The sequence below is a fragment of the Oncorhynchus mykiss genome, chromosome 17 (assembly GCF_057628025.1).
Source record: "Oncorhynchus mykiss isolate SJ-2025 chromosome 17, ASM5762802v1, whole genome shotgun sequence".
Lineage (NCBI taxonomy): Eukaryota > Metazoa > Chordata > Actinopteri > Salmoniformes > Salmonidae > Oncorhynchus > Oncorhynchus mykiss.
In genome coordinates, this window is record NC_143038.1 from 68482867 (window position 1) to 68500790 (window position 17924).

At 42.5% G+C, this 17924-nt stretch overlaps 1 protein-coding gene across 4 annotated transcripts in view; it reads left to right on the forward strand.

Moving 5' to 3' along the window:
- The window catches only part of LOC110494762 (mitogen-activated protein kinase 14A), a 34674-nt gene extending 19796 nt beyond the window's left edge, over positions 1–14878 (forward strand). For all 4 annotated transcript variants that reach the window (XM_036950813.2, XM_036950815.2, XM_036950816.2 and 1 more), the window contains 10 exons: positions 355–413; positions 991–1102; positions 1342–1371; positions 2052–2099; positions 2714–2828; positions 2984–3055; positions 8163–8242; positions 11011–11089; positions 11509–11682; positions 11778–14878. In XM_036950813.2, coding sequence (XP_036806708.1) covers positions 355–413; positions 991–1102; positions 1342–1371; positions 2052–2099; positions 2714–2828; positions 2984–3055; positions 8163–8242; positions 11011–11089; positions 11509–11682; positions 11778–11845 — 837 coding nt within the window. In that variant the 3' untranslated portion in view covers positions 11846–14878. The remainder of the gene's footprint in view (positions 1–354; positions 414–990; positions 1103–1341; positions 1372–2051; positions 2100–2713; positions 2829–2983; positions 3056–8162; positions 8243–11010; positions 11090–11508; positions 11683–11777) is intronic.
- The last annotated feature ends 3046 nt before the right edge of the window (positions 14879–17924 follow it).

Sequence of the window (17924 nt, forward strand, 5' to 3'; positions counted from 1 at the left end):
ACATGGGTGTTCCTTTTGTCCAGGTGAGAAAGGGCAGTGTGGAGTGCGATTGAGATTGCGTCATCTGTGGATCTGTTGGGGCGGTATGCTTATTGGAGGGGGTCTAGGGTGTCCGGGAGGATGCTGTTGATGTGAGCCATGACCAGCCTATCAAAGCACTTAATAATTTAGGCAGGTTACCTTCGCTTCTTTGGGCACAGGGACTATGGTGGTCTGCTTGAAATTTAGAACGCAAGTACGGTTATTCAGACACGGACAATATATATTTTTTTTCTAGTGTGACCTTTTATCTGTAGTGTGAGTCGTGTCTGTTGTGTGTAGAATGTTGTGTAACCTTTTGACCTTTGCTGTTAGGTGATTGGTCTGTTGGATGTGTTCACGCCTGCCACCAGCCTAGAGGAATTCAACGACGTGTGAGTATTCACTTTCTTTCTCTCCTTCTCTTTCCTCCACTTCTACCCCCCCACCCCCCCTCTCTCTCGCTCTCTGGCAGTTCGTATAGCACGTGGAGTTTAAATTGCCTAGCAGAACGCATGCGCGGATGCACACACACACACACACACACACACACACACACACACACACACACACACACGCATGTGGAATATAATGGTTTATTTAAACAAACCAATTTCTGCAGATCTTTATTTCGTATGGTTTGTTGTGAGGTTCATCTCACTAAGGAACATGCAGGATTACCACGTGCACACATTATTCCTTATTTCCATGGTAACGACCATTCCACTTTCTCCATGGCTGCCAGTGTGTGTGTGTAGAATACTGACGCAATATCCTTCACTTCATATCACTTCACACACACACACACACAACACTCTCCCTGGTTCACCCTAAAGGATATGTAAAGCTTTTAGCAGTGTTTATGGCTTGAAATTCGTAGTGCTGGCAAAGGAGACATGCTCTCTCTTTCATACTCTCTGTTTTGTTGCCATGGTGACAACTTGTCTTCCTCTTTTTTTTTTTGATTGGCAGGTACCTGGTGACCCACCTGATGGGGGCAGACCTCAACAACATAGTGAAGTGTCAGAAGCTGACAGACGACCATGTGCAATTCCTCATATACCAGATCCTCAGGGGACTCAAGGTCTGTCTGTCTGTCTGTCTGGTCTGTCTGTCCTGTCTGTCTGTCTGTTTCTGTCTGGGTCGGGTCGGGTCTGGTCTGGGTCTGGTCTGGGTCTGGTCTGGTCTGGGTCTGGTCTGGATCTGGTCTGGGTCGGTTCTTGTTCGGGTCTGGTCTGGGTCTGGTCTGGTCTAGTCTGGTCTGTGTTTTTCCATAGCTGCAGCAGGTTAAGGTTTGTTCTTAATTGTTGTTTTGTTTTGCAGTATATCCATTCAGCAGACATCATCCACAGAGTAAGTTACATCATATTTACATTTCATATTTAAATCAAGATGCTTGCATGGGGTGGAGGGTGGGAATATTACTCAATACCTTCCTTATTCTCCCCTCCGTCCCTCTCTCTCTCTCCATCTCCTCTCTCTCTCCATCTCCTCCCTCCCTCTATTCTCTCTTCTCCCTCCCTCTATTCTCTCTTCTCCCTCCCTCTATTCTCTCTTCTCCCTCCCTCTATTCTCTCTTCTCCCTCCCTCTATTCTCTCTTCTCCCTCCCTCTATTCTCTCTTCTCCCTCCCTCTATTCTCTCTTCTCCCTCCCTCTATTCTCTCTTCTCCCTCCCTCTATTCTCTCTTCTCCCTCCCTCTATTCTCTCTTCTCCCTCCCTCTATTCTCTCTTCTCCCTCCCTCTATTCTCTCTTCTCCCTCCCTCTATTCTCTCTTCTCCCTCCCTCTATTCTCTCTTCTCCCTCCCTCTATTCTCTCTTCTCCCTCCCTCTATTCTCTCTTCTCCCTCCCTCTATTCTCTCTTCTCCCTCCCTCTATTCTCTCTTCTCCCTCTCTCACCATCTCCTCCCTCTCTCTCTCCATCTCCTCCCTCCCTCTATTATCTCTTCTCCCTCCATCTCTCTCTTTTCGTCTCTCTCTTCTCCCTCCCTCCCTCCATCTCTCCCTTCTCCCTCCCTCCCTCTCTCCACAGGATTTGAAGCCCAGTAATCTGGCAGTGAATGAGGACTGTGAGCTCAAGGTAAAACATTTAAAATAAACTATTGGCCTACTGTACCCTGCTTAGTGCCTATAGATCTGCTGTCTTAATCTGATCACTCTGTTGTAATGTATTAAAGGTTTAAAATGTCAGGCTTGATTATCCCGAACGAAAAATGTATCAACCTCTACAACAATGTCCATTAATTATAATCCACATAATAATTCACATTTCCTGTTGCTGCAGAATTATCTTGGTGCTGCGAGAAGCAGGGACAAATTAAGATATAGCATCTGCTCTGATCAGCTCCTCTTCTCCAGCTAGAAAGCGATATGTTACTGTAGTTGTCTTTTAAAAAAAATATATATATATAATAATAATTAAACACCTGACAGTCGCCAACATTCAGATCAGCAACATAAAACATGTAATAACACAATTTGTACCAGCAGTAATAGTTCTTGTTGGATAGTACTGTTTACAGTACTGTGTGTTCATTATTATTAGAGTGGCTTTAATACACTCCACCCACACACGAGGTTAGAAGCGTAGGATTTAATCTGCTGTGGAGTTTGTTTAAAGCTAACCCTATCTTCACATACACCCACGCATATACAACACACACACACACCCCTATCTCTTAATTTATCCGTCAGATCCTGGACTTTGGTTTGGCACGACACACTGATGATGAGATGACTGGTTATGTAGCGACCAGGTGGTACCGCGCCCCAGAGATCATGCTGAACTGGATGCACTACAACATGACAGGTAATGATATACTAACTATCACTACTACATGACAGATACAACACACACCTGGTACATACTCATCTAGTACACACACACACACACACACACACACAAACACACAAGAAAACCGACAACTACATGAATGGATGGTAACAATGTTTTTGTTGTTGTAGTGGACATCTGGTCAGTCGGCTGCATCATGGCAGAGCTGCTCACTGGGCGGACGTTATTCCCCGGCACCGACCGTATCCTTTCACTGTCGTCATGGTGACGGAGAAAAGTTCTAATGGACAAATTCAATATTGACCCCTAACCCCTACATCAAGGGTGGGTAACATATGGATCTTGCCCGCGAGCCCAATCAATATGGCCCGCGGGAGGTTTAATTGTTCTGTTTGTTTGGGAAATTATTATTTGGGGGAAAATGATATTTTTGGGGGCATTGCAGTGCTAGAGGTGTCACTACAGACCCGGGTTCGAACCGGGGCTATATCACAACCGGCCGTGATCAGGAGTCCCATAGGCATACAATTGGCCCAGCGTGGGAGGGTTTGGCCGGGGGGGGGGGGGCTTTACTTGGCTCATAGCGACTCCTTGTGGTGGGCCTGGCACCTGTAGGCTGACCCTTGGTCGTCAGTTGAATGGTGTTTCCTCGGCTGGCTTCCGGGTTAGGCGGCTCATGTTTTGGAGGACGCATGACTCGATCTTCGCCTCCCGAGCCCATTGGAAAGTTGCAACGATGAAACAAGATCGAAAAAGGGGGTATAAAATAGAGAGAGAGAAAAAATCAGCCCACTCTTGAACATCTAAAACAAGATAGGAAGTATGTGTACATTTTAATGGGCCTATATATACATGTTTATGGGCCTACAAAATTACTGGCACCCCTGACTGGCAATGCACAATCCTTAAAAAATATAAACAATATAATTATAGAGAGACTCACAATTCCAACGTGAGAAATACTGTACTTTATTAATGTTTCAATGGAACCCACTAAAATAATTTATTCATTTAATTAAAAATCAATCTCCTCCAAATCAAGGTTTCACAATTAATGGCACCCTTAAAGACTATTGTAAATAACATCTACCAAAATTAAACCAGGAAGTCTTTAAGGAACTATATTGAGCCATTACATCACTTCCTGTTTCACTAGGGTATAAAAACTAGAACACACATGCAATATCCCTTGTCGTCCAACACCATGAAGAAAACAAAAGAACCGGCAGTTGAAAAGAGAAAGATGGTCGTAGACCTTCATAAATCTGGTCATGGCTACAAGAAGATCCACAAACGATTGAATTTCCACTGAGAACTGTCAGGGGAATTATTTACAAATTCTAAAGATATGGAAAACCTCACGGGTAGAGGACGCAAATGCATTTTGCCCCCCAGGATAGGGAGGAGGATGGTGAGAGAAGCAACAAAATCCCCAAGAATCACTGAAAGATTTGCAGGCCTTGGTGGCGTCTTGGGGTCACCAGGTTTCAAGAAGCACCATCAGACACCACCTCCACATCCACAGGCTCTTTGGAAGGGCTGCTAGAAGAAACCCCTTTCTGACCCCAAGACACAGGCACTTGGAGGTTGCCAAACCTCATTTAAATTATGACTGGAAGAAGGTGCTCTGGTCAGATGAGACCAAAATGTAAAGTTTTGGTCAGATTCGGCATGTTTGGCGTCGAAACAGAGATGCATACAAGGAGAGGCACCTCATACCCACGGTGAAATATGGTGGTGGGTCAGTGATGTTTTGGGGCTGTTTTAATTCCAGAGGCCCAGGGGCACTGGTTACGATTGATGGCATAATGAATTCCACCAAGTATCAGGCAATTTTGGCTGACAATCTGGTTGCCTCTGCCAGAAGGCTGGGACTTGGTTGTAGGTGGACTTTCCAACAAGACAATGACCCAAAACATACCTCAAGATCCACACAGAAATGGTTCTGTGACAAGAAAATCAATGTTCTGCCATCTCAGTCGCCGGACCTCAATCCAATGGAAAACCTGTGGGCTGAGTTGAAGAGGGCAGTTGATAAGTGCAAACCCAAGAATGGGAAGGATCTTGAAAGGATCTGCATAGAGGAATGGTCCAAAATCCCTCCAAATGTGTTCCTTAACCTTGTCAAACATTACAGGAAAAGACTCCATGCTGTTATCCTTGCCAGAAGATAATTGTATAACACTATGATTTGGGTTGGTTCCATTGAAACATGAATAAAGTACAGTGTTTCTCACATGTTGGTATTTGGAGTTTATCTCTATAATGATATTGTTTATATTTGTTTAAGTATTGTTTGTACATTGCCAGTCAGGGGTGTCAGCGATTTTGGAGCCCACTGTATGCATGCTTACATTTGCATTTTAAGGGTACCACATGAGGAAGGAGGATGTCTTCCCTGTAACGCACAGCATTGAGATTGCCTGCAATGACAACAAGCTCAGTCTGATGATGCTGTGACACACCGCCCCAGACCATGACGGACCCTCCACCTCCAAGTTGATCCCGCTCCAGAGTACAGGCCTCAGTCTAACGCTCATTCCTTCAACGATAAACGCTAATCCGACCATCACCCCCGGTGAGACAAAACCGCTACTCGTCAATGAAGAGCACTTTTTGCCAGTCCTGTCTGGTCCAGCGACGGTGGGTTTGTGCCCATAGGTGACGTTGTTGCCAGTGATGTCTGGTGAGGACCTGCCTTACAACAGGCCTACAAGCCCGCCGTCCAGCCTCTCTCAGCCTTTTGGGGACAGTCTGAGCACTGATGGAGGTATTGTGCGTTCCTGGTGTAACTCTAGCAGTTGTTGTTGCTGCCATCCTGTACCTGTCCCACAGGTGTGATGTTCGGATGTATCGATCCTGTGCAGGTGTTACACGTGGTCTGCCACTGCGAGGATGATCAGTTGTCCATCCTGTCTCCCTGTAGCGCTGTCTTAGTCATCTCACAGTACAGACATTGCAATTTATTGCCCTGGCTACATTTGCAGTCCTCATGCCTCCTTGCAGCATGCCTAAGGCACGTTCACGCAAATGAGTAGGGACCCTGGGCATCTTTATTTTGGTGTTTTTCAGAGACCGTAGAAAGGCCTCTTAGTGTCCTAAGTTTTCATAACTGTGACCTTAATTGCCTACCATCTATAAGCTGTAAGTGTCTTAACGACCGTTCCACAGCTCCATGTTCATTAATTGTTTGTGGTTCATTGAACAAGCATGGGAAACAGTGTTTAAACCCTTTACAATGAAGATCTGTGAAGTTATTTGGATTTTTACAAATTATCTTTGAAAGACAGGGTCCTGCGTTACTATGACAACCTCCTAAACTACTATACTTTCTTCCTGTCCTGCCCTTATTTAGCCACTCACTGTAACTCTAACTCAACACCACAGCTCCCTGTGTATGTCCAGCTCCCAGATACATGGGCTGCTCTCAGTCTATATTCTTGTATTCTTAAAGCCAATATTTAAGGTAACCAATTAGCAACTAAAAACTTCCATAGTGTGTCTATTAAGAGAAGCAAAGACAACCATCTAGTTCAGTTTCCCAACTCTGGTCCTCCAGGACCCCCCAACAGTACACATTTGTATTGTATCCCTGGACAAATACACCTCATTCAACTCATTGAGGCCTTGTTGATTAGTTGACAAGTTGAATGAGGTGTGTTTGTCCGGGGTTACAATACAACTGTGTACTGTTGGGGGGTACTGGATGACAGGAGTTGGGAAACACTTATCTCTGTCATTGAGTAGAGCTGCCCTGTAATGCCCTTGACTCCCTCTTGTCCATCTGAGTTCATCTGTTCCTCTGACACATGTTTCTCTGTTCCTCTGACACATGTTTCTCTGTTCCTCTGACCTCTGAAGTTTAAATACACTCAATTAGTTATTGGTAGCATTGCCTTTAAATTGTTTAACTTGGGTCAAACATTTTGGGTAGCCTTCCACAAGCTTCCCACAATAAGTTGGGTGAATTTTGGCCCATTCATCCTGACAGAGCTGGTGTAACTGAGTCAGGTTAGTAGGCCTCCTTGCTCGCACACACTTTTTCAGTTCTGCCCACACATTTTCTATAGGATTGAGGTCAGGGCTTTGTGATGGCCACTCCAATACCTTGACTTTGTTGTCCTAAGAGCCATTTTGCCACAACTTTGGAAGTATGCTTGGGGTCATTGTCCATTTGGAAGACCCATTTGCGACCAAGCTTTAACTTCCTGACTGATGTCTTGAGATGTTGCTTCAATATATCCACGTAATTTTCCTTCCTCATGATGCCATCTATTATGTGAAGTGCACCAGTCCCTCCTGCAGAAAAGCACCCCTACGACATGATGCTGCAACCCCCGTGCTTCACGGTTGGGATGGTGTTCTTGGGCTTGCAAGCCTCCCCCTTTTTCCTCCAAACATAACGATGGTTGTTATGGCCAAACAGTTCTGTTTTTGTTTCATCAGACCAGAGGATATTTCTCCAAAAAGTATGATCTTCGTCCCCATGTGCAGTTGCAAACCGTAGTCTGGCTTTTTTATGGAGGTTTTGGAGCAGTGGCTTCTTCCTTGCTGAGCGGCCTTTCAGGTTATGTCGATATTGGACTCATTTTACTGTGGATATAGATACTTTTGTACCTGTTTCCTCCAGCATCTGCACAAGGTCCTTTGCTGTTGTTCTGGGATTGATTTCACACCAAAGTGCATTCATCTCTAAAAGACAGAACGCATCTCCTTCCTGAGCGATATGACGGCTGCGTGGTCCCATGGTGTTTATACTTGCGTACTGTTGTTTGTACAGATGAACGTGGTACCTTCAGGCATTTGGAAATTGCTCCCAAGGATGAACCAGACTTGTGGAGGTCTACAATTTATTTTCTGAGGTCTTGGCTGATTTCTTTAGATTTTCCCATGATGTCAAGCAAAGAGGCACTGAGTTTGAAGGTAGGCCTTGAAATAATTCCACAGGTACACCTCCAATTGACTCAAATTATGTCAATTAGCCTATCAGAAGTTTCTAAAGCCATGACATCATATTCTGGAATTGTCCAAGATGTTTAAAGGCACAGTCAACTTAGTGTATGTAAACTTCTGATCCACTGGAATTGTGATACAGTGAATTAATAAGTGAAATAATCTGTCTGTAAACAATTGTTGGAAAAATGACTTGTGTCATGCACAAAGTAGATGTCCTAACCGACTTGCCAAAACTATAGTTTGTTAACAAGACATTTGTGGAGTGGTTGAAAAATTAGTTTTTTAATGACTCCAACCTAACTGTATGTGAACCTCTTGACTTCAACTGTAGTTTAGGGACACTTTGACCTGTGTGACAGAATGATGTGTGACCCTTGACCCTGAGCCTGAAAGATATAAACCAGCTGCAGCAGATCATGAGGCTGACAGGAACGCCCCCGGCCTGTCTCATTAGCCAGATGCCCAGCCACGAGGTGAGGCACTACGACATGTCCTTCCCAGGTCCCTCCACTTCATACAAGCTGCAGCAGGCCTTCCCACAAGTCCCATGTTGTTTCCTTTTTTAAAGAGATTCTCCATGCCATTTTTAAAGAGATTCTCCATGCCATTTTTAAAGAGATTCTCCATGCCTTTTTTAAAGAGATTCTCCATGCCTTTTTTAAAGAGATTCTCCATGCCTTTTTTAAAGAGATTCTCCATGCCTTTTTTAAAGAGATTCTCCATGCCTTTTTTAAAGAGATTCTCCATGCCTTTTTTAAAGAGATTCTCCATGCCTTTTTTTAAAAGTACTTTTTATACTTTTTAGCGAGTAGTTCTGAAAGCTCACGGGGCAAACGTGGTCCCCGGAAATTGCGTACTACGTCACATATGTGCCGATACAGTGCCCATAGAAAGTCTACATCCCCCTTGGATTTATTCACATTTTATTGTCTTACTTAGTGGGATGAAAATGTATTTAATTGTCATTTTTTTTTTGTCAACAATCTACACAAAATACTCTTGTCAAAATGGAAGAAAAATGTATTTAAAAAAATAATAATAAAGATCAATGAAAAATTAAAATGCTATTATACCTTGATTAGATAAGTACTCTTGGGTAAGTCTCATAAGAGCTTTGCACACCTGGATTGTGCATTATTTGCCTGTTATTCTTTTCAAAATTCTTCAAGTCTTGCCATAGATTCTCAAGCAGATTTAAGTCAAAACTGTAACTTGGCCACTCAGGAACATTCACTGTCTTCTTGGTAAGCAACTCCAGTGTAGAGTTGGCTTTGTGTTGTAGGTTAATGTCCTGGTAAATTAATCTCCCAGTGTCTGGTGTAAAGCAGACTAAAGATTTGCTGTAGGATTTTGCTGTTTATTTTCTTCTTGAAAAACTTGCCTAAACAAAACTATATTTTAGTTATTTAATTTGTAAAAGTGTGTAGCATTTTCTTTCACTTTGACTTGGAGTATTTTGTGTACTGTAGATCAATGACAAAATAATTGCCAACAAAATGTGAAAAAAATTCAAGGGGGTGTAGATTTTCTATAGACACTGTATGTGCACCGCGTCAATGCCCTCTCACTCTGCTGTGTGTGCGTCTTGCTAGCTGTCGCTCAGATGGCGAGCGGCTGAAGCTTCTTGGTTGAAACTAATTGCTAGGGGGCTGGCCCATGTGGGGGGAAATGACACCGCACAGATTCCAGAAAACACTCTCTTTCAAACTAGGGATTTCGTGGCTAATTGAGGTAAGACAGTAATTCTGCTCATAGATTATGCATGTGTGACCTACACATTGACACATCCAGACCAAAGTGGGATGTTTAAGAAAAAAAAGACTCCGTAGCATCTTACAATTAATTTTTTCTCACCTTTTTGATCTTGAACTCTTTATTGTTGAGGAAGGGCTTGCACGTAAACATTTCACTGTATGGTTTACACCTGTTGTATTCTGTCATGTGACAAACTCTGATTTGATATTGCTCTCTGTCCACGGAACCCAGGCAGAGACAGAATTGGAGTCACAACATCAAGCCCTTTTCCCTCTGAAAGCCAATCAACCTTGCTATTTTTTTTGTTTGATGACAATATTGGCCCTAGAATTTTGTTACACTCTGCAGAGCTCTTCCCACCCTCTCTCTGCACAAGTCTGCCTTTTGTCTCTGGTGTAATCTCACCACTTCCCAGAGTGCTTTGAAAGCCCTAATTCCTGGTAACTGTCAAAAATAAAGGAAACACCAACATAAAGTGTCTTAATAGGGCGTTGGGCCACCACGAACCGCCAGAACAGCTTCAATGCACCGTGGCATATATTCTACAAGTGTCTGGAACTCTATTGGAGGGATGTGACACCATTCTTCCACAAGAAATTCCATAATTGGGTGTTTTGTTGATGGTGGTGGAAAACACTGTCTCAGGCGCTGCTTCCAGAATCTTCCATTAGTGTTCAATTGGGTTGAGATCTGGTGACTGAGACGCACGCACACACACACATACACACACACACACACACATAAACGCGCACGCACACACACACACACCCTTTAAACCCCCTGTGCTCCTTTGAGACCCCTGTTTTAAAGTCACTGAGATCTCAGTTTGTTTGTTTTTTATCAGTAAAGCTATTTAAGGTTGAGTTGATACTTCAATATGCATACCAGCCCAGATAAATTATAGTCCATGCATATATTATTGGATTCCAAGCATGCCCAAAGCGAAGATGCACTTGTCATTTTGCGCAGTGAGTGTTTTGAGGCAGCAGTCAGGCAAAAAAAAAGTTGTTGACATGATCTCCTAAAAAGTTTGGAAATGTGGTATAAGAATTTTCAAAGTAGGTAAACATTTCATTAAATGTGATTAGGTGATTTATTTTTTAATAGATGACCCTAAGCATGATTGGATGTTAATTGCTTAATTAACTCAGGAACCACACCTGTGTGGAAGCACCTGCTTTCAACATACTTTTTATCCCTTTATTTACTCAAGTGTTTCCTTTATTTTGGCAGTTACCCATACATCCACTGTGCCCGTAACTGACATGTCCTCCTCCCATTGGCATCAATGCATGATTTACGCATTCTGATCAAGTTTTGGCCCTAAGTGTACAGAAAGCTATCTTCACAGCCGTCCTGTGGGATCACTTGATTTCAGAAACAGAGTGGGAAGTGTTGAAGTCAATTCTGTGTTTTCTACCCAGTGTGTTTTTGAGCTGTGTTGAGTGGAATGTGTGTTGAGCCGCTATGTGTGTATCTTTGACAGGCCAGAAACTACATCAACTCCCTTCCCCAGATGCTCAAGAGGAACTTTGCTGATGTGTTTGTTGGCGCTAACCCACAAGGTAATAATGGGCTAGTCTGTGTAGTGTAATATACGTACACACACACACACACTGTTTAACACACACACACACACACTGTTTAACACACACACACACACACACACACACTGTTTAACACACACACACACACACACTGTTTAACACACACACACACACACACTGTTTAACACACACACACACACACTGTTTAACACACACACACACACACTGTTTAACACACACACACACTGTTTAACACACACACACACACTGTTTAACACACAGCATTTCATTTATACTCTCTGTCTTTTGATACTACCCAGTAAGAAAGAAGGTTTATGTCTGTCTAGTGGAATGTTCACACTCACTCACACTGTCTAATCAGACACACTCTGTTTACAATCCCTTTCCCTTTCTCCCACCCCCTTCTCTGCCACTAGCGGTGGATCTGTTAGAGAAGATGCTGGTTCTGGACACTGATAAGCGAATCACAGCGTCCGAGGCCCTGGCCCACCCCTACTTCTCCCAGTACCACGACCCTGACGATGAGCCAGAGTCCGAGCCATACGACCAGAGCTTCGAGAGCAGAGAGCTGGAGATAGAGGAGTGGAAAAGTAGGTGGACATAGCAAAATACTCTTATTTAACTAGGTGCTGAACAAGTCTACTGACCTCTGATTCTCTTGTTTTCCCACCTCCCTCTCTCCCAGGGTTGACATATGAGGAGGTTTGCAGTTTCGAGCCCCTGCCATTCGATGGAGACGAGATGGAGTCCTGAGGGGACGAGGGTGAAGTCATTGCTAATCCCGCCTCCTTCTCTTACTGAACTGTGAGGAAGAAGTTGCATGTAGACATTGATCTAGGGACAGTTTTGTGTTTCATCCCCTAATGGTTTAGATTAGGATCTGGGGGTAAGCTGATCCTAGATCTGTACTTAGATACAACTTACATCCGGAGCACGCAACCTTGTGTGAGGACTATCAACTCACCAGACTAGTTCAAACAAACAAACAGGAAGCCACGACATTCAAGTGCCTGCCGTCATTCATTTCTGGGGTTAGAGGTCAAGGGTCAAAGGTGACTCCCCTCTACACCCTCCTCCTGCTTTCTGTATTATATCGTCTTTGATTGGGTCCCTGGGAAGAATTGGGGAAATTACTTTGTAATATATTATCTAGTGTTTGTGTGTTTTAGAGTTTATTAAGTCACATTATTTGCCAAAAACTACCTAAATTCTTGGAAAAGGTGCTCAGATTTTAACGTTCAATATCGCAAAAACAATCACATGGTTTAACCAACAAACCACTGCATTTATGGAGCTGTTATTTATGGTCTGTAGTTTATAGCCTTTTGGATAGAAGCCTGTAGGAAATACAACAGTGGTCATGACCTGCTCGTCTACGACAAACCTTGTCTCCGTTGTCAAACTGTACGCTGTTGTTATGCCCGGCAGGGTTTTAGATGTGTAAATAAGGCTGCCCTCTTGTAAATAAATGATACTGTGCACCAATAGTAATACTGCCTAGAAGTCCCTATTATCATAGAACACATAGAACCCTCAAGGCTTAGAATGTTGCCCCTTTGCATTCCTTTAGGAGAGACTGGCAGGTTCCATACTCAGAGGGATCGTTATTAAATAGTATTCCATTAGAATGTACACCAGTTTTAACTTTTAATCATAGTGAAGTTTTGACATCCATCTTTTCAAGTCAATCACCCAGAAAGAGGGAGGGGGGAGGGGCTTGGTAGTTTATTCGCTCATCCTGCCTCTTAACTTATCGATTTTTCTACCTGTCTCGGTCTGTTTCTTTCTTCACTCCGTTGTTGTATCATTGCCTCCTTGAGCACTGTCCTGTCCTCTGTGTAGTCTGATTAAAAATGAGTGGAGAGGTAATGTGACTGTCACAAAATGTTATTTAATAGAATGTATTTAAAGTCCTCCATCCCCGTATCACAAGACTGATGCTGAAATCAGAATGGGGTTTTTCCCAAGTATCCATAGTGTCTGCTTGCTCTGTGGAGTGCTTTGAGGTTCAGAGTTGGAGCTTCCATTTAGATAGCTATAGGCATAGAGATCCAATTAATAACATAACATTCTAGGAATCTATAGTCTTCAGAAATCACTGGATTCTCACTCCTGGTTGTTGACAATGTGATTTCAATAATTTTCAAATGTATTTTTAAATAACTGTATGTCCCTAGATGTATCTTGTTATTCTGTTTTATTAAATGTGTGGGATGCTAGCACCCCCTACTGTATTTAACCCCTTTTTTATCTTTTAATTTGTCTCTTGAGTGCATGCCAAAATAGCACATTTATTCCTTATATAGTGCACTATTTTGGACCAGATCTCATAGGGCCCTGTTGAAAAGTAGTGCACTAAACAGGGAATATGCTGCCATATAGGATGCACTGTGATTATTCCCATGGAGCGATCAACATATTTATCTCTTCTAATTTATACAGTACAGCGCTCAAACCAGACAATATTCAGAATCTCTTCTAATTTATACAGTACAGCGCTCAAACCAGACAATATTCAGAATCTCTTCTAATTTATACAGTACAGCGCTCAAACCAGACAATATTCAGAATCTCTTCTAATTTATACAGTACAGCGCTCAAACCAGACAATATTCAGAATCTCTTCCTGAATCTTAACACAGTAACTACTTTTTATTTCATATAGTTTTATGACTGCTCATGGTGGGGATTTTTCTGGCTCTGAAGCAGTAGACTACCTCTCAAAATCAGTGTTGGTGTCAAAGTCATTCCATTTATTTCAAATGGGACTTGAACCTGTCGCTAGCTCTTCCCACAGCTGTCTCTCTGTGTTCATTAGGCATAAAACAGGAGAAAACGTTTTTGAAACAAATGGGCTTTCTAATTGCATGTTTCAAAATGAGTTTTTTTACCATTTGCTGCATTCTGAACATAGACTTGTGACATACAGGGCTGTGGTCTTTCTGTGTAAATCAGTGAGTGTCCACTCGAGGGCTGTATCATAGCAGGATCACTAACAGATAGGCCTACAGCTGGGGCGTATTCATTACGCCGGTTCGGTTTAAAAAATAAAAATAAAAAACTTTAACGGAAGCAAAGGAAACAGGGCGGGACCTACCTGAATTTGTCTAATAGAAATTCTTGTTTTCGTTGCAAAACGCAACTGTTTGGATTAATGATTAGACCGCAGCTCTTGATTGTCTGGCTCGATTAAAAAGCTAAGAGTTGTTGGGACTGTCAAGTCAGTTACAGCACGCCCATTTCTAGTCTTAATGTTGGAAAGGTATTTCTGATTGTGTAGGAACGTTTGTTGCCTGACCCATTGATCCTGCTTTCTGATACAGCCTTGTGTTTTCATGTTTACAGCAGCAGGATGCTGGAGGGTAACACAGAGGGGTAACACAGAGGGGTAACACAGAAACCTCAAACATTGTATTGACACAGTAACATAGTTAGGTTACTGTCCTCCAGCCAGCTCTCTGTCTCTCTCTCTGTCTCTCTCTCTGTCTCTGTCTCTGTCTCTGTCTCTCTCTCTCTCTGTCTCTCGGTCTCTCTCTCTGTCTCTGTCACAGCAATTATCCTGCAGGATGAAGATAAAATGACTATTCATAATCTGGCTGATCATGCAATGAGTATTGGTTACCTTATTTTGCTATTGTTATGGTTGTTTATTTGATGTATATGTTTTTAACAGACAGACCATGTTTACTTTGTACTTTAATGATTCCCCACATGCAGAACCATGAGAGCAGGTAATGTCACCTGTTAATACCACTGTCAGAAAATAAAGGCTATTATTTTTCAGAACTGGCCTGTCTGCTCTGTCATCCTTCCTTGCTGTATTCATCCAGGGCCTGCGGTGATCCATTTCCCTCAGGTTTAGTTTGTGCTGTAACGTCATGATAGACATAGCATACATTACTTTAACGTTTTCTACGGCATCTATTTTATTCATTTATCAATATTTGAGATAAAACCATAGACTTGAAGATGAAATGTTTTTATTTTGACTGCATTTTGGTTTAGTTTATATTTTGCACGTTAAAAAAATGATTATTCATAAAAAGGTACAATGTGAATGTGGAGGAGCCAAAAGGCCTGACATGGATTTATCAGGTGGCTCCCTCTGGTGGACACACAGGACCAATTTAAGAACAAAAGGCTGGAAGGAGTAAAGATGACTAGAATGACTGGATTAATTGTAGGAGTAGAGGACCTTGTGCATTTCAGGTAAAATAACAACTCAATGTTTATATCCCAGGATAAATTAGCTAGCATCAGCAAGCTAGCTAAATAGGACAAATTAGCTAGGAAGTGCATGCTAACAAGCTAAATTGCCATACGTGTTTAATGCTTTTCGACCTGTCCCCAAATCAATGTTATTTGTTCAGAGTTTGTTTTGATATTTTAACCTGCGTTACGGCAAGAACAGCTCAAATAAGCAAAGAGAAAGGACAGTCCATCATTACTTTAAGACATGAAGGTCAGTCAATGCAGAACATTCAATAACTTTCAAAGTTTTCAAGTGAAGTCGCAAAAACCATCAAGCACAATGATGAAACTAGCACTCATGAGGACCGCCACAGGAAAGGAAGACCCAGAGCTACCTCTGCTGCAGAGGATAAGTTCACTAGTTAACTACACCTCAGATTGCAGCCCAAATAAATGCTTCACAGAGTTCAAGTAACAGACACTTCTCAACATCAACTGTTCAGAGGAGACTGTGAATCAGGCCTTCATGGTCAAATTGCTGCAAAGAAACCACTACTAAAGGACACCAACAATAAGAAGAGACTTGTTAGGGCCAAGAAACACGAGCACTGGACATTAGATTTGTAGAAATCTGTCCTTTGGTCTGGAGTCCAAATTGGAGATTTTTGGTTCCAACCGCCGTGTCTTTGTGAGATGCAGAGTACGTGAACGGATGATCTACGTGTAGCAGTATGTTGTTCACCCTAGATTATGTACCAACACAAAGGACCAGTTCAAATAGACCAGGTCAAGAGGGGATCTTAATAATAATAATTCAGTGTGTTTTTTAAATTGAATTACAGCTGCATAGCTAATGTTATTTTTTGTGTGAAACCGGTACAAAAGTATCTATATCCACAGTAAAACGAGTCCTATATCGACATAACCTGAAAGGACGCTCAGCAAGGAAGATACCACTGCTCCAAAACCGCCATTAAAAAGCCAGTCTACAGTTTGCAACTGCACATGGGGACAAATATCATACTTTTTGGAGAAATGTCCTCTGGTCTGATTAAATAAAAATAGAACTGTTTGGCCATAATGACCATTGTTATGTTTGGAGGGAATAGGGGGGGGCTTGCAAGCTGAAGAACACCATCCCAACTGTGAAGCATGGGGTGGCAGCATCATGTTGTGGCGTTGCTTTGCTGCAGGAGGGACTGGTGCACGTCACATAATAGATGGAACCATGAGGAAGGAAAATTACGTGGATATATTGAAACATCTCAAGACATCAGTCTTGAAGTTAAATCTTGGTCGCAAATGTGTCTTCCAAATGGATATAATGACCCCAAGCATACTTCCAAAGTTGTGGCAAAATGGCTTAAGGACAACAAAGTCAGGGTATTGGAGTGGTAATCACAAAGCCCTGACCTCAATCCTATATAACATTTGTGGGCAGAACTGAAAAAGCGTGTGCGAGCAAGGAGACCTAGAAACCTGACTCAGTTACACCAGCTCTGTCAGGAGGAATGGGTCAAAATTCACCCAACTTATTGTGGGAAGCTTGTGGACAGCTACCTGAAACGTTTGACCCAAGTTAAACTATTTGAAGGCAATGCTACCAAATACTGATTGAGTGTATGTAAACGTCTAACCCACTGGGAATGTGATGAACAAAATAAAAGCTGAAATAGATAATTCTCTCTACTATTATTCTGACATTTCACATTCTTAAAATGAAGTGGTGATCCTAACTGACCTAAAACAGGGAATTTTTACTAGGATTAAATGTCAGGAATTGTGAAAAACTGAGTTTAAATGTATTTGGCTAAGGTGTATGTAAACTTCCAACTTCAACTGTGTGTATGTATGTATGTATGTATGTGTATATATACAGTAGGGCAAAAAAGTATTTAGTCAGCCACCAATTGTGCAAGTTCTCCCACTTAAAAAGATGAGAGGCCTGTAATTTTCATCATAGGTACACTTCAACTATGACAGACAAAATGAGAAAACAAATCCAGAAAATCACATTGTAGGATTTTTTATGAATTTATTTACCAAAGAGCTGTCAAAGGACACCAGAAACAAAATTGTAGACCTGCACCAGGCTGGGAAGACTGAATCTGCAATAGGTAAGCAGCTTGGTTTGAAGAAATCAACTGTGGGAGCAATCATTAGGAAATGGAAGACATATAAGACCACTGATAATCTCCCTCGATCTGGGGCTCCACGCAAGATCTCACCCCGTGGGGTCAAAATGATGACAAGAACGGTGAGCATAAATCCCAGAACCACACGGGGGGACCTAGTGAATGACCTGCAGAGAGCTGGGACCAAAGTAACAAAGCCTACCATCAGTAACACACTACGCCGCCAGGGACTCAAATCCTGCAGTGCCAGACGTGTCCCCCTGCTTAAGCCAGTACATGTCCAGGCCCGTCTGAAGTTTGCTAGAGAGCATTTGGATGATCCAGAAGAAGATTGGAGAATGTCATATGGTCAGATGAAATCAAAATATAACTTTTTGGTAAAAACTCAACTCGTCGTGTTTGGAGGACAAAGAATGCTGAGTTGCATCCAAAGAGCACCATACCTACTGTGAAGCATGGGGGTGGAAACATCATGCTTTGGGGCTGTTTTTCTGCAAAGGGACCAG